This window comes from Hyperolius riggenbachi, chromosome 3 (genome assembly GCF_040937935.1).
Source record: "Hyperolius riggenbachi isolate aHypRig1 chromosome 3, aHypRig1.pri, whole genome shotgun sequence".
NCBI classification, from domain to species: domain Eukaryota; kingdom Metazoa; phylum Chordata; class Amphibia; order Anura; family Hyperoliidae; genus Hyperolius; species Hyperolius riggenbachi.
The window spans coordinates 213,602,275-213,627,055 of record NC_090648.1 but is presented as its reverse complement, the minus strand read 5'-3'; the positions used below and the strand labels follow the sequence as shown (position 1 = coordinate 213,627,055).

General features: G+C 41.7%; 1 protein-coding gene across 1 annotated transcript in view; it reads right to left on the bottom strand.

Annotated features, from left to right (window-relative positions):
- LMAN1L (lectin, mannose binding 1 like) overlaps window positions 1-24,781 on the bottom strand; it is a 111,268-nt gene that overhangs the window by 85,424 nt on the left and 1,063 nt on the right. The window contains exons 2-6 of the mRNA XM_068273606.1: window positions 15,616-15,717; window positions 14,073-14,227; window positions 12,159-12,266; window positions 6,902-6,963; window positions 2,033-2,132 (exon numbers count right to left, since the gene is read on the bottom strand). Of these exons, the coding sequence (XP_068129707.1) occupies window positions 2,033-2,132; window positions 6,902-6,963; window positions 12,159-12,266; window positions 14,073-14,227; window positions 15,616-15,717 (527 nt within the window). The remainder of the gene's footprint in view (window positions 1-2,032; window positions 2,133-6,901; window positions 6,964-12,158; window positions 12,267-14,072; window positions 14,228-15,615; window positions 15,718-24,781) is intronic.

Sequence of the window (24,781 nt, the reverse complement as noted above, 5' to 3'; positions counted from 1 at the left end):
CAGGTCATCAGACAGAATCCACTTCAATCCAGCACAGCTCTTTTACAAATCCACTTGATTTTATGAACATACAGTACAAAGTTCCATTAAAAATGCTGCATTTTCAATAGAACTTTGTACTCTATTTTCATAAAATAAAGTGGATTTGTCAAAGAGCTGTGCTGGATTGAAGTGGATTCTGCCTGAAGTTACTTGACTAAATATCATGGAGGTCCCTAAAGTACTGCCAAAGGGAAAGCCTGCATTGTAGAGAGAGAGGGGACCTTAGTAAATTAGTTTAATAGATAAGGTGCATAAAATAAAATAATAATAATAATAAACCATTTGCTATTTCATTGAACTGTCACTAGATGGCAGGCTACGCATTGTATGTGATTCTAGTATTTTTCAGTTTCTACTGTAGTTATTTTATTGGATGAATAGCAGCACTTAGGCATGTCATACTCAATGAGCTTGCTACATTTTGTTATTTAATGTGGCTCTATCTTTTCTTATGAAATAAAAGATGAGGGAACAATATATGCTTACAAAAACTCTTCATCATACTAGCTACATTAAAAAGCTTTACCTATAAAACCCTTAGGAATTGACAGATGCATCTATTAGTAGTTAAAATATAAGTGAGATTTAGATGGTTAAAAATAATTTGTTAATATGAAGTGGGTAAAGCAAAAAAACAAAAAAGCACATAAAACAAAAAACAAAGCAGGGGCATGGCCAAGCTGGTGATCTCGTAGGAGACTTGTGATGGGACCATTTTGGCGATTAATACAAAAAACACAAACAAGCATGTAAAAAAGGTGCACAGCTCGAAGTTTTTAACCACGGGTGGAAAAATGTATTACTGGTAGATGTGAACTGTGCATTGACTTTAAAGTGATTTATATAGACTGTCAGTTGTAAAGTGCTTTAGCGTCCTGTGCTACCCCTGGGCTTCAGATACCTTGTTATAACCTGGCAGAGCAGCAATTATTGCAGCAATAGTAACATGCCAGTCCACACAAACTGCCAATGGACCAGGTCATCAAAGCTAATCAGGGATGGCTAAATTCAGCATGAAATTACACAAAAATTAAGTGAAAACTACACAAACTTACGAATGATTACACAAAATCAATTGAATTTACAAACCGTGGGCGTAATCGTGAAAATGTATGCAAAATTTTGCGTAATTGTATTTACGATACGACATAGCTCTATTCATCATGACATCCTCTTTATGGAAATCCCTATTGACATATGGAATTCGGCACAGGCCGCTGTAGTTAAATCTAATCAATGATCTATATACAATTCGATGCCTCAGCAACTATTCCACACAATGTTTTATATCTATCACTAACAGTAACAGATACATGTATGCATACTCTAACACAGCTTGGATCATTTGATCGGACAGTACTTTTTACAGCATTGGGCTTCTTCATGCTGACAGTGGTGTTGAGCGTTGTATTAGTGTTGGTATCCAAATTCAGAACATTGTTCCAAATTCAGTTGAACACCACACTTCAGCACTATTCAGCAATGAAGCTGCGGGCAGGTGAAGGTCACTTACTTGCACTTCACGGAGTGTTTCACATGACTCCATACTTCCTTGTTCTAAAGCCAAAAGGAGGAATATTGGAGTCACACGCTGTGAAGGGCAGGTAAGTGCTGGATGGTGCTGAAATGTGGTGTTCCGGTGAATTCAGAGTGATGTTCCGAATACCAACACTACGATGCATACAGCTGCAGTGCAGAACAGAGTGCAATCCCATTCAATACATATGAATAGGGCAGCCTGACTACACCACATACCATGAAGTATGACACATTTGTAACACACAGTTTTGCACCAGCATTGCACAGGTAGGGTGGTGAACAATAAAGTGGGTAGCAGCAGCAGGAAGAGGTGCAGAGCAGTGAGCACTGCCAATATGTAACATTTCAGGCTGAAATACATTAAACATACTAGAAGTGCTTGGATCACTTTCAGTATGATGATACTTTATTACAACAATACTTGTTATATAAATGTGGATGGGATTCTTACCTGCAATGTTTTTTTGTAATATCTTATCTTTGTCCTGAAGGGACGTATTGTGTTCCGGAAATGTTCCACACAGGTTCCTAATGACTGACTTGAGCCATCACTGTGAATACAAGCAGAGTATCAATAAACACTCATACCTTTGCTCTAATGTACCCTTTGCACAAAAGCTATAGGTGCAATGGAGACCTAAATAGAAGTTAGTTTTCAGCAGAAGGAAGGAAATGGTGACAAAGAGTAAGGGTTACTATAAAGAAGGAAGTATAGACAGTTGTATGTAAGGATAATTAGATCCATGTTAGAATGTAGCACATGCTAGCATGCTGGGGTAAGGTTCAGAAAGCTTTCTTTGCAAACCTTGTAAAGCCCCAATTTCCTATAGTTGAAAGAGAGGACTTTTTATACAGGGCTGGATTTCTGTAAGGGCCACAACGGCCCAGGCCTTGGGTTGCTGCTGCCCAAGGGGGCGGCTGGATACATGGTTTCTGCATATGGAAGAGGAGGCCGCAAATGGGCAGCAAGACACCCAAAAGGGGAGCTGCTACTCAAGGGAGCTGTGCATGAAAGAAAGGTACTGCTGTACATAGATGTGGCACAAGAGAGAGGTGGCTGCACATACATACAGAATGGGAGGGGGCTGTTGCACATGGAGTGCCAACAACAAAGGGGTGCACACATAAATCTGGCCTTGCTTACACCACAAATTCAGCCAAAATATTTATTTTAGTTTTGGAAAGAAAAGGACAGGGTTAGGGAGATTTTTTTATATATTATTAGTGCTTGTGTTGGAAGAGAATTATCCTAACTGATGTTGTATGCCAATTGCCGTGTGTCCACAAAAAATTCCGGGTGCGGTCCCCGCCGCACTTGGCGAATAAAGGTGATTCTGATTCTGATTCTGATGACTGTACCAGTGATGACAGATGGTAGTAGTTCAGGATGCGCCGGGAAAAAATCTCTCCAAAAAGGAGACACAGAAAAAAAGAGAGAAATCCTTTTTGGTAGAATGAGGAAGTGTTAGATTTATCTGCTAGATATTATTGTCATATCTCACTTCCTGTTCCAGTAAAAAACAGGTGCTCAGATTAGACCTAGATGTCACCTAGGTGACACAGGCACAGGATGTATCATAGGACAGTTATAACAATGTGACATAAGTTCTTACCCTTCCTCATATCTAAAATGAAAGAAAAACGTGCTTTGCTGTGCTTTAAAGGATACATATACTGTTAATTATTTCTTCACTGAAATCTTTTCTGTCACAGATAACCACCCACACAGTTTTAAGTGTGCTCACACAGAAATCACATAGCATATTTACAACTGAAATAGTTTCATTCATTCCTGCAGTTATTCTGTTAAAACTGCTTTACACAACCATATTATGGTCTCCCCAGCTACTGCTTCTACAGACTATGAAGGAGCGGATCACTAGGAAGCATTATATACTTATCATACCCTGAAGAGACATGAGTTTGATTGCACTTTCCTTGACCTGCCGTGGAACAATACAATGTCTGGGCTACATATACGTAAATTATAAATACAGTATCTCCTGCAAGGGAATTCTGTTCCTATCTGATGACATAGTGCAAGAGTTAACAGATGTTCTTGATTCTAAGCAGTAGAGGGAGAGAGTGCAGTGTGTGCTGCACATATGTGCGTGGGGACATCGTGAGCTGGGCAGAGGAGAGGGAACTGCCATATGTCGCGTTTTCCTCAAGGTGGGGCATGCAAAGAATATTATCAGCTATGTGCAAACAAACCGAGACATGAGAAAAAATATTAACGGTTGGCTTTGGAATATGACGTACTCTGCATCTGTGTGGATTTTCATTTGATCTCACTGGTTGATACAGAAAGCAAAACCGCTCTTTAGTCAACACACATTCCTCCAGGAGGAACAATATAAAACTCCTGGCTCATTTCGTCCACAATATGTTTTGGATGGAGGAAGCACTTTCATGACCACCCAGCCATTCTTCCTCAGCTGAGTGACACTCTGGGTTTTACAAAAATTTTGGCTGTGTCAGTGTGAGAAGCACACATCATGGATTCACACTGCTCAGACTCTGCAATCAGCACATGATGCATGGCTATTCACTCACATCAAATCATTTTTCAGTCAAGTGTACCGACATGAAATTTGTCTTAGGCCTGGAACCCACCAGGAGTGCTTTGCTGAGTGCTTTGTAATTTGAAAAGCTCTTGCTGATGTAATGCTATGGGTGTTATCCCACTTGAGGGAAGTGATTTTATAAAAATCTCCCATAGCATTGCATTAGCACGAGTTTTCTCAAATCACTAGTGCTAGAAAAGTCTGCTAGTGGGTTTGAGCCCTTAAAGTGGACCTATACTGAAAGATTACAAAAGTGCGTAAGTAGAAAAATGGCCCGGGTAATTTGGGTGCCAGGTAAATCTGCTAGCAGGATATCGGCAATAGTATTGAGATTATACTAAGGCTTTTACCTGCTCTAATTCTACCCCTCCTAGCTAATTCCTAATCTAATCCCTACTGTAACCCTTCGCTACCTATCCCTTCGTAAAGCAATTCAGGCCACAGTAATTGCCAGCTACCAAATTACACAATTGGGGTCACTATAGCCGCAATTAACATTACTGTCTATGACGGCGCCCATATAACCAGGTGCCATGCGGTGCCCAAATTACCTGCTTCATCTGAAAATTACTATTGCTGACCTTGATCTAAAAAGTGCTGATTGCCTAATTGGGTGCTGATCCTCTGCTTTCAATAAACAACAATTCCAGACAAAAATAGTTTAGTTCAGGACAGTGTGATAATAGAGCCAGAACCTCTCTGGATTTCTGTAGCTGTCCTGTGTCCCTGTCTCCAAAAATGTCCAGACAGAAAGAGGGGGAATCATTCCAAGAGTAATAGAGACATTTTTGCAGAGTGGGGTAGATTACAAATAGGCAACTAGTTTTTATTGCTGCCCAACCCATTTCCTGTCCAGCAAGCTGATCAGTTGTCATATTGGAGCCACAAAGCTTCGCAAAGGTCTCAGATTCAAGAGGTGAGGGAGAATCTCCCAATAATACCCCCTCCACCCTTTCCCAGGTATCTATCCCCTTCCCATACTACTCAAAAATATAATACATTGTATGTAAAACAGTTGCTTCACAGAACCAGCCTGGGCCTACAATACCTTGATAAAGGTTGTCCAAGGTAAGACCAGCATGATATCCACACAATTAGCATGTTTTAAGGCCAGATCAGGATTGACAGGTTTCCTAATGTCTCAGTATGGGTCAGTTTTAATATCTAGTACATGTTACCATCTGCTTGCTAAAATAAAGTATTCCTCATGTGTAATGTCTACTTTGAGATAGCCCAGATTGAGCACTTCAAGAAAGCCAGGGCACTATCTGCACAGAGTTTGTATGTTCTCCCTGTGTCTGTGTGGGTTTCGTTCGGGCACTCCAGTTTCCTCCCACATTCTAAAAACATACAGATAAGTTTATTGGCTTCCCCCTAAATTGGCCCTAAACTATCATACATACACTCAATGATACATACATAGACATATGACCATGGTAGGGATTAGATTGTGAGGCCCTCTGAGGGGACACATCCGGTCCGCTAGCTAAATTACCACAACTCTTTAAAGCGGACCCAAACCAAACTTTTTTTTAAATTAAAAATATTTAGTTGCACCACTCTAACACATACAAAGATAATTAAACAGTCCTTCAAACCTATGAGCATTTCAGTGCCTGCTTTTCACCCTTCTCTTTTCATAACTAGGGTTATACTGGGGGCAGCCATTAGCAATTCCTCCATTGCTACTCCACCAGTTTGCCGGATTTTGTCCCGGCAATTTGAAAGGAAGGGAGGGGTTCCTCCAATAAATGTAAAATATTTTATATTTGTCATCATGCAGCTAAAAAAAGGCTGCTATTTATTATTATAATTTAGAAAATAGATTTTATTTCTGAAATCTTGTATTTTTAATTTGGGTCCACTTTAAGTGAATGTGTAAACACAGGAGTGAATATATTCTGTCTTTTAGTAGTGCATGTCCAGTGTTTTCATCTGTGTCTGCAGTGTACCACAGTGTAACTCCAAATCATTAAAGTGACTCTGTAACAAAAATTACAATGTTTTTTCTACCATCCTACAAGTTCCTAAACCTATTCTAATGTGTTCTGGCTTACTGCAGCACTTTCTACTATAACCATCTCTGTAATAAATCAATGTATCTTTCCCCTGTCAGACTTGTCGGCCTGTGTCTGGAAGGCTGCCAAGTTCTTCAGTGTTGAACTGTTCCTCTATGCACACTCCAGTGTGTGTTTTATTTACATAAGCCAGCAGCTTCTCTGCTATCTTATCAGTGATAGAAGAGAGCTGGATAAAAAATCCTCCCCTGGAGGCTGTGAAAGGAGCTGGTCTGTCACATACTGAGGAATTAACGACATAGGCAGAGCTGTCTGCAGGAAGCCTGTAATGTTCAGTGCATGAGAGAAGCTGGGGACAGAAGGTAAACACACACAAGTGATCTCTTGAGATTCAGAAGTAAGGCTGTATACAGCCTGCTTGTGTATGGATGTATTTTCTATGTGTGGACATGCTGTACATCAACCTACTTCCTGTTTTGGTGGCCATTTTGTTTGTTTATAAACACACTTTTTAAAACTGTTTTTGACTACTTTTAATGCGGCGGGGAGCGATGAAATTGTGACAGAGGGTAATAGGAGATGTCCCCTAACACACTGGTATGTTTACTTTTGTGCAATTTTAACAATACAGATTCTCTTTAAAGTATATTATGTGTAATGCAGATCACAATAGAAGACTTCAGTGTAAACAGCATTATATAAAATTTTCTGCCATCATGTCAAAACTGTGCATACCGTAAATGATCATACTGAAGTTTGCCATTGTTTCCCACAATGACTATTGCTGGGTTATTCCCCTGGATAAAAGAAAGGATAAAACAGGAAGTTTGGTTGGTGTACATAAAAAGAAAACCAGTTGACAAACAGCAGATAAAGGTGCTTTGCAATAAAAATGCAATATTGGTATTTCTCCAATTTTTTTCTAATTAATTACAATAATTTGCAAAATCTACTATTCTTACTTCATTCCATAATCTATAGTGGAAACACTTGGCTTTTTATTTAGTGAAGATCTTCTTACAAAAATTAAAACAAACAAATATGGTAAAAGCATAATAAATGGTATGCACAAATTATAACTTAATATTTTATAGCACAGACACAGTGGCGTAGCTAAGAAGCTGTGGGCCCCTATGCAAGTTTTATATTGGGTCCCCCAAGCACTCTATACTTAATTGATATGGAGCACCAAAACCTTATAATGGCAACTACAGTGTCAAAGGTGCAAGAAGGAAATGGAGACCAGTTAATGATTACAACTATTCAAAGTATCTATAGAAATGATTATTATGAGCATAGGACCAATAGAGAGCTAATACTGTGGTAGAAGGAGGGCCCCTCGGGGCCCCTCTGGCCCAAAGGCCCAGATGCGGTTGCAACCTCTGCAACCCCTATTGCTACGCCCCTACACAGACGATTGAGTCATTGCAAATGTGGCTTTTACGATTGATTCACTCCACTTCCGCAAACTGCTCCAGTTGTCTTAATTTTTCTCCCAACTGTCAGTTTCATCTTTTTACATACATGTTCTCTTGGACTTAAAGCAAATCTGAAGCAAAAATAACCTTTTGAGATAAAGAATTGTATGTGTAGTTCAGATAATAAATAGAACATTAGTAGCAAAGAACAGAGGCTCATGTTTTCCAGTACAGTAAGAGTTAAAAAGAAAAAAAAAACCTGAGCTGTTATCTATGCAAAAAAGCTTCTCTGAGCTAGTCTATTAACTTAAGCGGCCCATACACTGGTCGATTTCAGCCATCCATCGATGGATTCTATAAAATCGATCGATCAGAAATTGATTCTATCAAATTCCCCATTTGATTCGATTTGCGGCCGATTTCGATCGATTTGATCTATCTGACAGGATGGAAAATCTAGGTTGATCTGCTGCTGGCAGCAGATCGATGGCCCATAGAGTTGCATTGGATCTAATGGTCCAATAATGCATTTAGATCGATTTCCAATATATTTTACAATGAAATCTATTGGAAATCTGTTCCTAGTGTGTGGCACACATCAGATAGATTCCCGTAGGATTGGACTTAACAGGCGTCTGCCAGAAATCTATCTGATGGTTGAATCTGCTGCAAATCTATAAGTGTATGGCTGCCTTTAGTGGAACTCAGATGCAACATTTTTTTGTTGAGAGGCTGAAGGCATCCTGTAGTTGGGTACTCTGAAAGATCTTTACCTAGAAAGTCCTACTGCAATTCCATATTGATCCATACATCGTGCTGATGCATATCAGAAAAAAGCCAAAACAGCTGTCTCCAGGGTGAATTATATGGCTATAAAATGATTAGACTATAGCAGCCCATACACTCACCCGATTTTCTGGCCGACCGATCGATCCCGATCGATCGATTAATCAATCGATTGCAAATCGGTTGGCCAATCGACCGATCGACGGCCGATTTCGATCGATTTCGATGGATTTCCATCGAACTGGCAGGGTGGAAAATTTAGGTCGATCTGATGAGATTGCTTATCAGTTTGCATTGGCCTTAATGGAAATCTGATGGCAAAAAAATGCCATCAGATCGAATTTCAATAGATTTCAAACTGAAATCTATTGGAATTCTATCCTGGTAAAAAATGTTCTAAAAACGCATCAGATAGATCATCAGATGTATTTCTTATCTATCTGTTGCCAATCTGACGAGTGTATGGGCACCTTATAGCTGTGTTATAAACCAGGGGTTCTGTATGTATGCCTGGCTTTTCAGGAATGTGAAGGAGTGAATAACATTCATTCACTGACTTGGAGTGATTTATTTTGGGAGTATAGTTTGGTCATGTAAAGCTGAACACCTGCAGATATCTTCTGTTTTAGGGAGACAAAATTATACTCGCCACTGTACCCTGCACAGATAGAAGATTCCAGTGTCAAAGGCATCAAAGTAATATTCCACCTCCCAGCAGCCATGGCGGTCTTTTCTTCGGAGAATTTAGAGCTGTTGTACACTGTCGTCATGGAGGAGTCCGCACACAGACTTATCGGAGCAATCACCACAATTTTATTGTCCCATCACATGTACAGAAATACATAGTCAGACCTGCATAGGCCTAGGCATAGGCCTATGCAGGTCTGACTATGTATTTCTGTACATGTGATGGGACAATAAAATTGTGGTGATTGCTCCGATAAGTCTGTGTGCGGACTCCTCCATGACGACAGTGTTTGATAGAAGCCTTGGGGCCCGGCACCAGCCTACCCACTGACGTGAGTGCGGTCTTTGTTTCATTTAGAGCTGTTGTGACTTACCAAAGTTGTGTTTTATCTATCCAAAGCACATCTCCCAGAATACCTTTGGCTTGTAAAAAGGCATTTTAGCATACTCCAGCTGGGCTTCAGAAGTGACGTCTTCCTGGTTCTTCTGCCATGGAGAGCCTTTCATTAGACACTGGTGGATGGTGCAACATGGTTTTGTGGTTCCTTGATCTTGGAGGTCAACCTTGATCTGTATTCTTTTTCTTGGATCTTTCTCCATTAATCTAACAATACTTCTGTTAAATGAGGCCACGTTTCCATCATTGCCATGTGTAGGAAGATTGGTTTAAGTCCTATCAACCTTAAACTATTTGATAATGATAAAGTGGTTGACAGGGCTCTTTAGAAGGTTTTGGGGGGGGGGGGGGTTTAGGGGGCAAAAAGTGGGGAGCAAAAAATTTGGGCTGGTGTAAAAAATGGAGCTACGTCATGCGGCGGGTGTGGTCATGAACCAGAATGTGGGTGTGGTCGTGGGTGGAGACAAGTTTACATGAACTAAGCAATGGTGGGACATTAGATTAGGACAGTGGTGGCGAACCTTTTGGAGGTCGAGTGTCCAAACTGCAAAGTCACTTTACTATCACAAAGTGCCAACAGCAATTTAAACTAAATACAAACGTTTTAACTCATACATGAACATTATGGAAAATTAAGTTGAAAATAAACTGTGAAGATAAACAATTTCATCCATCGTACTCCTGAAAAAAATTATTCATTTTTTTTAGAACCTCCCAGTTTCATTTTCTGTTTTAAAAAGCGGAAAAAAAGTAGGTTTAATGCTATTGTCTCATATGATGATGATTCAGCTTTTTCCATAGTCTCGCAGTTAGCAATCATGTGACCCCCAACAAGACAAATTCAGCAATCATGAGGCCCCCCCTCCCCCATTAAGACAAATTCAGCAATCATGAGGCCCCCAACATGACCGACTCAGCAATCATGAGGCCCCCAACAAGACAAATTCAGCAATCATGAGGCTCCCAACAAGACAAATTCAGCAATCATGAGGCCCCCAACAAGACAAATTCAGCAATCTTGAGGCCCCCAACAAATCATGAGGCCCCCAACAAGACAAAGTCAGTAACCATGAGGCCCGCAACAAGACAAATTCAGCAGTCATGAGGCACATAAATAGACAGCTTTTCACATAAATAGGCAGAATGCCCCCTTAATATGTAGACACCTCTCACCTGGCAGCAGTTCCCCAAAATACACTCAATCTGACAGCAGTGGTTCCCCAAAAATAGGTAGCCCCAGGTCTATAGGTGTCCCCAGAATAGGTGGCCAGCGGTATAGATGACCCCAGAACTGGTAGCCAGGGGTAGAGATGTCCACAGAACAGGTAGCCAGGGGTATATGTGCCCAGTATATGTAGGCAGGGGTATATGTCCCAGTATATGTAGGCAGAGGGTATATGTCCCAGTATATGTAGCCAGGGGGATATGTCCCAGTATATGTAGGCAGGGGTATATGTCCCCAGAAAAAGTAGCCAGGGGGATATGTCCCAGTATATGTAGCCAGGGGGATATGTCCCAGTATATGTAGCCAGGGGGTATATGTCCCAGTATATGTAGGCAGGGGGTATATGTCCCAGTATATGTAGGCAGGGGGTATATACCCAGTATATGTAGCCAGGGGGATATGTCCCCAGAAAAAGTGTCCATGCCCATGTGTGCAGGAGGAGGGGAGCAGCGGAGAGAAGAGGGAGAGCTATGGGCACTCACCTTAGGGGGCTCTCCCTCCCTCTCTCGCTCTCCCCTCCGGAGTCCGGAATGAAGTGTGCAGCGGCTGGCAGCGGGCGGAACTTACCTCCTCTCGTCGCACGCGCCGGATGGATTAGCCGCTACTCTGGCCTGATCCAGACCAGAGTGCGGCACCAGAACTTCCGGCGCAGGAGCGAGAGGAGTTAAGTTCCGCCCGCTGCCAGCCGCTGCACACTTCATTCCGGAGGGGAAAGCGAGGGAGAGAGAGCCCCCTAAGGTGGGGGGGGGGGGGAGACGTCCGCCCTTCCCCACTGTGCCCATAGCTCTCTCTCTTCTCTGCGCTGTTCCCTCCTGCTGGCTGCACGGGCACGCGGCCAGGGGGGGGGGGGGGCAGCGGGCGGCCAGGCTCGGGCAGATGCCCGGTTTTGCCATATGTGCGGACGCCCATGGGCTTTACATTTACCATACTTGGCCATTAAGTGCCCTTTTCAGACAACTGCCTATGTTTATCCTTTTAAACTGATGGGTTATGAAATTGAAATATTCTAGCTGTTTTATGCAGAACTTTAAAAACAATTAAAACTTATCACAAGTTGTAGTTAGCAAACACAGGGAGAAATATTCTTTTTTTGCGTGTCAATTTAGGCTGCAAAGCAACAATACATGAATTCTTGCCTATGCCCACTGTGGTACATACAGTTGCAAAAACAATGAGAGAAATACATTTAATGCACAATTAAACATCTTACCATGTACAAAATGATGGAATAAAGACACACCACTGGAAATACTAGGAAAGTGAACTCTACTAGAAATGGTCAGTGACATGGATATATTTACAATTTGCAAGTAAATTTAATGGAAACTGTATGCAACTTGGTATGGAGCCAATCAAAATAAACAAGTATAGTGTTGGTGTTTGAATTTGTCAAATCGAATTCAGAGCAACTGAATATTCCTGAACACCACACGCCAGTACCAAACAAGCGGACAGGGTATAAATAATACATTTTCTTACTTTAAAATCATGATCAAAAGTGTCAAAAATAATCCCCAGTCCATCCCAGAGATCTGCAGAACCATAGACGGGTCCCAAGGCTCCGGGTTCCTTGGTATACCACAAAGCCTAAAAGAAGACAAAATAGCAACCATCAGACCAGTTAGTAGAATTAGGCTAGGTCCACACTATGGCTTCAATTCACAGAAGGAAATTTGGTAGTAGAAAGTCGGTATTTTATCGAATGCAGTATTTTTACATTTTTAGACCAATCCATCATTATTTTACTGAACTTAAGGAGTGTTCAAAATGTGTAAATTGATCAGTATTGATGCCTTGAGTATTCGAAAAAAGTTCATTAAACGGTCAGGAGTTATGCGGCATTCATGCGATTTTTAGTATTGTGTTCGTTACTTTTCTGTTGAGACACAGGAAAGCAGTGAATTGCGGGTAGGAGGAGGAGGGAACTAGCAGCATGTCACCCAGTTTTGGTGCTGTGGGTGGAGCAGGCAGGTACGTGTAGGAAGAACTGCATTCTGAATGTATGTATGTATGTATATATGAATATATATATATATATATATATATATATATATATATATATATATATATATATATATATATATATATATATATATATATATATATATATATATATATATATATATACACACACACACACACATACTCTAGAGAACTCCATTAAATGAAGTGCAAATGCATCTTGCAGCTGTGCGAGATTGAAACAACACCAGCTGTGCTTGGATGATGACCCAAAATATAAAGTCTATGCACCGGGGTCATCTAATCTTAACGGTGTTGTGGTCCTAACTTCACATAACTACCCTTGGCAGTGTCTCCAATAAACATTATGAAGTTGCTTGTGGAAACTTAATATAAAACACACTTATAAGTGTACACTTAGAAGTGTGTTTTATATTTTATTCAACACACAACTTATTGGAGCCTCCATACTATGCTGTATTGTGGATGGTGATAACACATACACTGTTACTGTCTATGGAACATAAAAATATTTTCACACATGTTCAACTTCTAGCCAGTGTCCTTAAATGTTGTGCACTGTAGTAACTCCCGAGCTTGCGTTCCCTCACCGTAAGAGTCCATTCATACTTGTGTTTTCAGTGAAATGAGAATCGCAATGCAAATCGCTCCAAAAATCCTGCATGCATCGCATTTTCAGTTTCCGTAAAAAACAAGCACTGCAGTGTGAATAATCCCATACATTGTACACAGCAGCAATCAGAAAGAGAGTCAGTAAATGCCTGCAAAGCTCCCCAGTGTGAATGGGCCCTAGTGTGACCTACTACAGCTCACAAAGCGCAAAGTCACAAAGTTATTGTCAAAGCATTTTTGAAATCGTTAGCGATTGTCGTGATCCAAAAATGCTCACAAAAGTGCTCTAGTGGTTCCTAGCCCTAGCAGACATGTGTGAAAGGATCCTATGATGCTGTTGACATGTCCCTTAGTATTCCATTGCACTGTGTTTTAAAGTGTGAACCAAGTCTAAGGGTGGGAGCACACTTTGCAGAATTGCATGCGTTTTTCACTTAGCAGTGCTGTAGTGCTCTCAATTCAGTAGTGCATGCATTCACACTATACATGTTGCAGAATCACAAAGAATGTAAATTCACTGCTCATATAATTGTATGGGCATGTTCACATGTGTGTGCCCATATATAATTGTTTGGGCAGTAAGTTTACATTCGGTACTATTGGGTAACACAACCTGCATAGTGTGAATGCACCCTTACTTCTACTTATGATTTATTTTATCAAGGTTGATGAGCAAGTGGATTCAGTGAAGTATGTCTATCAGATATCAGTATGCTGCACATACCTGCACTCACCTAAACCCATGCTGCCAAATGACAATGAGTGGAGGCATTGTTTAAATTAGCTAGGTTTTCTCACCATTCCCTCAGCTCCATTTCGTCCATGTCCTGCGATCCTAAATGATATCTCCACTTCCCAGTGTGGAAAAGAAGCGCTGTTTATTGTCCATGCAGCTCCTCTGTGATTCTTCAGTGATGGAACAAGGCGTATTTCGTCTGGACCAGGAATTGCATCTGTAACCACGTGTGTATGCAGAGCCAGATTAAGACCATACAGGGCCCCAAGCAGAACAATAAATTGTTGATAAACAGCACAATCGACTGAAAGCCAATCAATTTGATATGTATGAGCAATAGATTACTAGCAGACTCAATCAGTGATCAAAATCGATGTGTGTATAGCCAGCTTTCAATATTTGTCAACTCAGCAATGATTAGAACAAACTGTGGACATCACAAACAGAACTCATAAGCAGAGCAGATTGACCAAATGATGGTGCAATTATGGAAAGATTTGGCTGGTACACTTCAATATTTCCATGTAAAACAAATGTGTACACTTTTCTTGCATTTAAATGTGCGTTAATCCACAGCAGTTGATTTTCAATGGGGAAACACACACGATGTGCGATATTTTGTTATATACATTAACATTGGTTTTCAGTTGTAATGCGATTTTGAATGCAGAGAAAAAAAATGCAATTTTGACAAGTGTGTTCCCAGCCTAAGGGCCCTTTCACACTGGCACGGTGTGGCAAATTCCCGCACTGCCACCGCAGCCTAGTGTAACCCTATGGCGAGGTTCATACTTCTCACGTTGCGGTATGCTGCACCGAAAATGCCAAATTTAACGCTAGCACAGAACAACGTTACCACGCAGGACCCGCAGTGATCTGCATTGTCCAAGAAGTTATGTTAGTCTATGGCAACTAAGGTTTTTTTAAAAGGTGGATGTCACGCCGCGCATGCGCGGAAGAGTATTTTTACAATACGCTTCCATGCACTTCCGTATACCCAAAGCAGGACGTGACCGCAAGCGCGCATCAATTCCTGCTTGGGAGATTGCCAAACAGGGAACACTGTGTACTAACAGCTAGCCTCAAGCTCAGCATGACAGCCACACAACTGGCAATGTTTATAAGAAAACAACATCTGTATTCCCCTCTCTCTTTAGGTTCCCTTTAAAAGTTAAGTTTTTTTTTTTTTTTTTTTTTACAGTAGCCAGTGATGCGTTGTGTGAAAAAGTACTGCAGGTTTTACCTTTTTAAAAACAAAAAAAAAAAAAAAAAACACTATACACAAGCACAGAGGTCTCCTGAAAATGTAGCAGGGCCATAGGAAAGCATTACTTGTGTTCTCATATATGATTTCTCACAGTGGCAAGATGCCTACGACTTTAACAAGGGTGATACCTGCCTAAAAGCATTTTAAAGCCAGGCAATTTTGATAGCCAAGCAACTGACATTTATTTTAGAAGAAAATGCAAATGGTACCCTCCATATTCCCCATTTTACAGTTTGCCCTTAAAATACATTGCATCAACATTAAAGCTCTGACTATATGTATTCATAGCAAATGAGAGTAACAATAGCAATTTCATTTGCATTGTTAAATGAGATTACCTCCCTGTGTCTTCCAGAAGGGTATAGTTCCATCAGGAAGGGTAACATGAGGATCTTTGAAGCTGTACTTGTATTCAAACCTACGATGAGCAGGTATATCATCTGCAAGGATGCAAGAAAACAGGAGAGAAAAGAACAGAATCAAATTGCTAAAAGACATATTAAAAGCAAACGAAAGAATCAGAGGAAGAGAAGAGGCACACTGGAATGGCAGAACAACCAGGAGGAGGGTCAAAGCTACAGAAGACCAGGCAACTGCTGATTGGTGAATTCTTCCAAAGACCAGGTGGAAAGAGTGCAACAGATGGATGTTCCCATACTGCAAAACAAGCACATTAGTAAGTTACAGGCCCTTGTTAGGATTACCTGTGAATTCTGAGATCAGAAAGCATTCATGAATTGCACCATATTCATAATCTGCTCATCCTTCCATGTTTAATGTGCGTCAATGTAAGTGTAGCACTTTCAGTTTACATCGGTGGAGTCCCAGACTTGTACCTCCAGCATGAATCTCTCTTGTTTAGTTTCCACTGGGAACTCCAAAACAAGTTAAAACAATGCTGAAGTGAGCTGCAAAAAAATGAGTTAGATACTCGCCTATAGAAAGGAAAGGTTCTGGACCCCATAGAGCCTTCCAGATTCTCTCTCTGTGCCCTCATTCCACCACTGTCCCCATTGAATTTCTGCTCCTTTAGGACTCCTCGGCAGCCCTTTGGGGACGCAAGTGCTTCTGAAGACGGTGTATCCGTACTGTGATTCGCTTGTCTTCGTAAGTACTTAGTGACGTGAGTACTTTTGAAGACTGCCTGTGGAGGGCCAAAGATGTATTTAACCCCGAAGCAGGTAATATGGGTGCCGCACATTTGGCCGTAATGTGAATTACAGCTATAGCGACAATCCATGATTAATTTGCATTGGCAAAAAAATGGAACTTAAATTACAACAAAAACACTAATACGGCCTCCAGCAATAGCCTGGAGGCCTAATTACGTATTACCCCACTGGACGACTTCAGAGGGGAAATCGTATTTAACGTTGCCAGGAAATTTGCCACAGTAGGGTGATCAGCTTTTCAGCTTCACCCTATGCCCACATTTCCTGGCTCTTTAATTGTAAGAACGCATTCAACCAAGCTGGACAAAGAACTTTAACAGGGCCCAGCAGCAGAACAAGGGGTTGGAGAGCGGAAAGGTTCTATGTGATCTAGAGTTTTCCCTCTCCATAGGTATCTACTGTAACTTGTTTTTTTGCAGCTCACTTAAGTATTGACTTAAAGGGACTCCGAGCAGTGCGGAAACTATGGAAAGATGCATATCATTTTAAAGCTCTCTTTCTCCTCTTTCCAATGATATATAAACCACCGCCCTACGCCTTTTAGTTTTCACAATTTTTGCAATTGAAATTGCCGCGACCACGATTTCAATCGCGAAAATAGAGAAAACTAAAAGGCGTATGGCGACGATTTAGGGGTCGTCAGAAAGAGGAGAAAGAGAGCTTTAAAATGATATCCATCTTTCCATAGTTACATTGTATTACACAGGGCGACTTTTTCCTAAAGTCAGCAGCTCCATTCTGCTGAATGGAGCTGCTGACACAGGGGAAAGTGTCGTCCTGTGTAATACAAGTAACTATGGAAAGATGGATATCATTTTAAAGCTCTCTTTCTCCTCTTTCTGGCGACCCCTAAATCGCCGCCCTACGCCTTTTAGTTTTCTCTATTTTCGCGATTAAAATCGCGGCCGCGGCAATTTCAGTCACGAAAATCGTGAAAACTAAAAGGCGTAGGGCGGTGGTTTATATATTATTGGAAAGAGGAGAAAGTTAGCTTTAAAATGATATGCATCTTTCCATAGTTTCCGCACTGCTCGGAGTCCCTTTAACTCCCCCCCCCCCCTTTTCCTTAAACTATGGTAGGGAACAGATTATGAGCTCCTCAAAAGGAATCTAAAAATGCTACATTTCTGGCTGTAATGCTGATTATGAAGCTATAATCCCACACTTAGGCCTCACTGCACAAAAAGCATGTAGCAGAGCTATAGGAGATGGACACAGACTGACGAGTTGATGCAGGATGACACACACTGCGACCTCTAGATGTTCGTATGGCATGCTGTATAAATTCATCTTAAATTTGAATGCAGATTTCATACAGTGGGTTGCAAAAGTATTCGGCCCTCTTGAAGTTTTCCACATTTTGTCACATTACTGCCACAAACATGAATCAATTTTGTTGGAATTCCACATGAAAGACCAACACAAAGTGGTGTACACATGAGAAGTGGAATGAAAATCATACATGATTCCAAATAAATAACTTCAAAGTGGTGTGTGCATAATTATTCGGCCCCCTTTGATCTGAGTGCAGTCAGTTGCCTATAGACATTGCCTGATGAGTGCTACTGACTAAATAGAGTGCCCCTGTGTGTAATCTAATGTCAGTACAAATACAGCTGCTCTGTGACGGCCTTAGAGGTTGTCTAAGAGAATATTGGGAGCAACAACACCATGAAGTCCAAAGAACACACAAGACAGATCAGGGATCAAGTTATTGAGAAATTTAAAGCAGGCTTAGGCTACAAAAAGATTTCCAAAGCCTTGAACATCCCACGGAGCACTGTTCAAGCAATCATTCAGAAATGGAAAGATAATGGCACAACTGTAAACCTACCAAGACAAAGCCTACCAAGACAAAGTCCACCTAAACTCACAGGCCGAACAAGGAGAGCGCTGATCAGAAATGCAGTCAAGAGGTCCATGGTGACTCTGGACGAGTTGCAGAGATCTACAGCTCAGGTGGGAGACTCTGTCCATAGGACAACTATTAGTCATGCACTGTACAAAGTTGGCCTTTATGGAAGAGTGACAAGAAGAAAGGCATTGTTAACAGAAAGCATAAGAAGTCCCGTTTGCAGTTTGCCACAAGCCATGTGGGGAACACAGCAACCATGTGGAAGAAGGTGCTCTGGTCAGATGAGAGTAAAATGGAACTTTTTGGCCAAAATGCAAAACGCTATGTGTGGCGGAAAACGAACATTGCACATCACTCTGAACACACCATCCCCAGTGTCAAATATGGTGGTGGTGGCAGCATCATGCTCGGGGGGTGCATCTCTTCAGCAGGGACATGGAAGCTGATCAGAGTTGATGGGAAGATGGATGGAGCCAAATACAGGGCAAACTTTGAAGAAAACCTCTTGGAGACTGCAAAAGACTTGAGACTGGGGCGGAGGTTCACCTTCCAGCAGGACAATGACCCTAAACAAAGCCAGGGCAACAATGGAATGGTTTAAAACAAAACATATCTATGTGTTAGAATGGCCCAGTCAAAGTCCAGATCTAAATCCATTTGAGAATCTGTGGCAAGATCTGAAAACTGCAGTTCACAAACGCTGTTCATCTAATCTGACTGAGCTGGAGCACTTTTGCAAAGAAGAATGGGCAAGGATTTCAGTCTCTAGATGTGCAAAGCTGGTAGAGACATACCCTAAAAGACTGGCAGCTGTAATTGCAGCAAAAGGTGGTTCTATAAAGTGTTGACTCAGGGGGCCGAATAATTACGCACACCCCACTTTGCAGTTATTTATTTGTAAAAAATGTTTGGAATGATGTATGATTTTCGATCCACTCCTCACGTGTACACTTCCACCAATTACTGCATTCAGGCATGCTATGAGAGAAAAGGACTTCCGAAAAGCTTTTACTCTTCTGTAATAACTCTACAATAATGAGAATTCAGCAAATACTCATTGTGTAACCCACGACTTTTAAAGTAAACCTGAGATGAGAGTAAAATGGAGGATGCCATATTTATTTCCTTTTAGACAATACTAGTTGCCTGGCAGTGCTGCTGACCTATTTGGCTGCAGTAGTGTCTAAATAACACCAAAACAAGCATGCAGCCATTCTTGTCAGTTCTGACAATGTCAGAAACACCTGATTTTCTGCATGCTTGTTCAGGGTCTATGGCTAAAAGTATTAGAGCCAGAGGATCAGCAAGACAGGCAGGCAACTGGTATTACTTAAAAGGAAATAAATATGTCAACCTCCATATCACTCTCACCTTGGGTTCACTTAAAAAAATAATAAATAAATAAAAGGCCTTCAAAGTGGTAAATCTGAGAGATTCACTTTAGGAGATTTCTAACAGTGACAAGTCCATACTGTGCAAAACTGTAATACGCCTGCTGTAAATTGTGAATGCTCTAATAGAAAAGGTAGCCTGGCGGATCGCTCAAAACCAGTCAGCTGAACAACGGACTGTACACACGCCCGATTTGACGTCCAGACGGGCCGTCCAAACGACCCGTCGTTTAAAAAAATCTGACGTGTGTATGGGCCTTAACCCTCCAATGTAGCGATTACCGAGGCCCTGCAATCAGATTAAGCTAACATAGAAAAAACGTTGGTTAAGCCAGAATAAAAATCTTTTACCCAATCTTGCAACTCCTAGTGTGAACCGCGATCCCCTCCTGTGCCCCTTTACGTCACTTCTCCAGAAGGTCTGGCTTCCACCTAAAAATATTGGCCTCAATTCGCCAATTCACTAAGATCATCTCCAGCATGGAGATAAGGCAAGAGAAAACTTACCACCACACATCAATCTTGTAGTTCTTAAGTTACCTCCTCTGTAGTTATTTTCACATGCAGTCAATTAACTGCAGAATTCTAAAGTTAGACAGTCTGTTATTTTAAGGATTGAAGAGTTAACTTTAGAGATCTCACCTTAACTTAACCACTTTACCCCCAGTGGTGTGGATTTCTCCGTCCCTTTTTCCACCCTGTTAACACCAGGGACGGAGAAATCCGAACCTGACACCGCTCCCGGCGCTGTCGCGCTCCCGCTCGCTCGTCCGCGCTCGTGCACGCTCGCCCAGAGATCAATGAACGGGAAAACCCGTTCCCGTTCGTTGAACCAAGCCCCTGCAATGATCCGCTGCTTCTACGAGAAGCAGCGCGATCATTGTGAAAAAAAAAGTTTCCCAGCCTCATAACACTTCCTGCAAGCGTCCTTCTGGACGCTTGCAGGACGCATAAACAAAAAGTTACTGTAGTAAAACTACACCCTAAAGTATTTTTCATATACAAATACATTAGTTATATACTAAAAATTAACTCATTACCTCCCACACTCCCCCAATTTTTTTTTTTTTTGTAATTAAAAAAAATTACAATTCAAAAAAATACATAAATAGTTACCTTAGGGACTGAACTTTTTAAATATTTATGTCAAGAGGGTATAACACTGTTACTTTATAAACTATGGGCTTGTAATTAGGGATGGACACAAAACTGAAAAAAATGCACCTTTAAAAAAAACAAAACTGGATAATCGTTCAAATTTCTTGATGGAAAAAAAAAAATATCTTCAACTTTCATTCGATTTGATCGTTTAGATTGAATAAACGGGAAAATCGAACGTTTTTATTGTACCATGTATGGCCACCTTAAAGTTAACTCTTCTGTCTTTAACCCTTTCCAATTTTTTCCTAAAGGGAGTCGTTTCTGCTTGGAGTTTTTTTTTTTCTTTTTTTCACAGAAATGCACTCTCTCTCTTACTCTCTCTCCCATTTTAACATGGATCATAACATAGTAACATGGTATATCTTATCTTAAAGAACACATTATAACGTTTAATTTAATACCTTATTTGGACAGTTTGGCATCTTTTATTGGCTGGTAGCAGAGAAGAAAGCCAAGGTATGGTAAATTTTACAGGAATTTCCTGGGTATAATCCTGGCTTGCGTGAGCAAGTTTCGCAATAATAGGTTTATGCCTGCCACCCAGTGTCTTCATGTCACTACACACGATGAAATCTTTGGTATTTCGATTGGGAATTAGAGCAATGAAATGCTGGCTACTTTTTAGACACTCCTCCACATCCATTGCATAGGAAGCCATTGCTCCTCTATGCAACTTTGCAAGCAATCTGCAATGGAATCTGCAAGGAATCTGCAAGAAGGAATCAGCAAGTTATCAGTAAGGAATAAGCAAGGAATCCGCAAGAAAATGTAAGGAAAATTCAATGCATTGGTCACTTCCTGGTAGCGCACGTCCGGTTTCAGCCAGGTGGGTACTAACGGTGTGGGCATGTAGTCTACATGCTGGAGCACACTAGGGGAGAGAGATCGGGCATTGTTTGGGAACTGATGTGCCTGCAAACCGCCGCTATATTTATGTCCCGCTATGCGGGACATACGAGTGGAAATAACTTCACTTAACCTTCCTGGCGGTAAACTCGGGCTATGCCGCGCAGCAGGATTTCTCAGGCCCTGCTGGGCCCATTTGCATAATTTTTTTTTCGTACACGCAGCTAGCACTTTGCTAGCTGCGTGTACTGCCCGATCGCCGACGCTCCACGCCCATTCCCCGCCCCCCCCCCCCCCCTCCGACCCCATGCGCTGCCTGGCCAATCAGTGCCAGGCAGCGCTGATGGGTGGATCGGGACTCCCTTTGACGTCATCCCGCTCGTCGCCATGGGAAGCCCTAATGGAAATACCGTTCAGAACGGGATTTCCGGACGGGCTTGATCGCCGGAGGCGATTGAAAAGGGTGGGGTGATGCCGCTGCACAGCGGCTGTCATGTAGCTAGCGATAGGCTAGCTACAGGATTTAAAAAAAAATAAATTAATAGTGCTGCGCTGACCCCTGGCGGTTTTAATTGACCGCCAGGAGGGTTAAAATAACTCCAGCATTGTAAAGTTAAAGACAGGCTGTTAATTAACTGTGTGTAAAAATAACTACAGAGGAGGTAACTGAACTACAGAGGAGGTAACTTAAGGAATGAAGAGATAAGATAACTCTCTCACTGTGTGGAGGTAAGTTTTCTCTTGCCTTATTATCTCCAGCATGATCTTAGTGAATTGAGGCCAATCTGCACAGCGATGAGAAAGAGGACAATGCTATATAAATATTAAATAATTATGTCCATTTGTCCATTGTGGAAAACGGTACAATTTTGCCTGTAGTATGAACTTTGGAACAGAAACTCTGTGCAAGTGTACCTAATAACCTCTGTTCCTAACAACCTCCAGAACTGAAGATGGAATGGTGTGTCAGACCCCCAAAGCCCTGATGATCCCCACTGGGTGGCACATGGGAGAAGGTAGATTGCAGGCAAACTAGCGGTACACTAATGTTTGACCATCACCACTTACTTCACAGAAGAACAGCACACAGTCAGGGACACAGAGAAATGTGTATCCAAACAGCGCTTATATTGAATATGCAATATTTTATTAATGAAATCTCACTCCAATAAAATTGCAAATGCAATACTGAACTGGCACATGATCATTAAATTAGCATGCATAATAAGTAACAAATGCTAAAAAGTCACCTCACACATCCATACACACTATATTCACATCCACCTCACCACTGAAGTGGAATTTTTTTTGCATGCAAAAATATTAAAAATGAAGAGATTAAAATGAAGAAAAAATAAAAAATGATCTCTAGGGGTTGGCACAGTCAATAGCTTCTTATTGCTACTATTGGATTTCCAGTTGTACAATATGAATATGATGATTGGCCATGTGGAACTTCTTACTGTTCATTAAGCTGAAATGGGTTGCAATATAAAGTGCATATGTGATTCTAGCGATCCTAAGAAGAACTTGGTTATTCCGCTGTTAATACAGAGCAATGTGGCAGTACTTACTCTTATGCTGGATACACACGGTGCGTCCCCGCACTCGATTTCCCGCTCATTTCCCGTCGATTTGTTTATTTCCAACATGTCCGATTTGCATTTCGATGGATCGATTTGCATGTAAAGTATGCCAAATCGACCTAACGATCCATCGAAATGCAAATCGGACATGTTGGAAATAAATGAATAGACGGGAATACACCGTGTGTATCCAAGCATTAGGGGTAAGTCGAGATGCAGATGGAGCCGCTCGATCCTGTCTGCTCCGGCCGGCGGTGTGGCAGGAGAGACTGGACGCTCTTAGATGGTAGACTAGTCCGTCGGGCAGGCTTGCCCGGCTCCCTCGCGCTGTCACTTCGGTGTTGCAAAGACAGGCAGCCGCTGTAATGATGTAATCCATGTGGCTGCTTGCGCAGGAACAAATCCGCCCCCTTCCTGAAAGGTTGATGTGACGTCACAGATTCAAAAGCCACCCTTCTATCAATCAGACCTCCTTTGGAGGCAATAGCGTTACAGTTTTCGGGGAAGTGTATTGAACTACAAGAGGGCAACCATCCAGTATCCGGGCAGCACCTGGAGCACCCAGCGGGGACGGTGAATCCCTCCGCAGGCGTATACGGTGGTTCCAGGAACTGCACCCCACCTTTGTGAGTATATAACCTTATGTACTTTTGTCTCCCTACACCCAACGATACTGCATCACTGGGTTCCTGATCTCTCTCTACTTCTCGTTTAGGTGCTCTTGGTCCCTACAAGAACTACCAAACCCCTTCTCTCCCTACTGATCCAGGGAATGAGCATGGGATATACCTGAAGGTACATCGCACAGGTGAGACCTATTGGGGATTTCCATATGCGTATTTAATGAACTCTGGATGGTAAGCGCTTCAGCTTTGATCTGGGCTATTGTTGCTGTGGGTTGTTGTGGTGGGGGGCTGTTTATTATTTTTCATACATTATGTGCACTTTTCCTGACGAAGCTCCGCTTATGGAGTGAAACTAGCACTAGTCGAATTGCACTATCACTGTATATTATATTGCACTCCTTTATCTTTCCCCAGCATACTTATTACCTTCTGTGAAGGGTGTTGGCATAACTACTATGTAGGCTTATAATACTGCAGACCACCAATACGCCAGTGGAACCCTGCCATGTTTTATACTGTCTTTATACCCTGCCAACAAAAAGTATTTTTTCATTGTGTGCTCCGTACGTATTGGGAATAGTTACACCCTGTGCCTGGTTTTGCATATCTGACAGTGCGAGCCAGACTACAGGGGGATCAGCAAAGACCTCCCAGAACACGGAGTACACATTGCTGACCATTGTTTGGCAGATTTTGTGAGTGTGGTTTTTCACCATTGACCATATCCTCACTATTTTTATCTGGCCTCTCATGGCACCAGCATTTTCAATACTACTCAGTCACCTTAGATCATAAAAATAATGATAGGTGATTGAGGGTGACTGGATTTTTGTCACCTTTAAGTACGTTAAAGGTCAGGTCCGATTG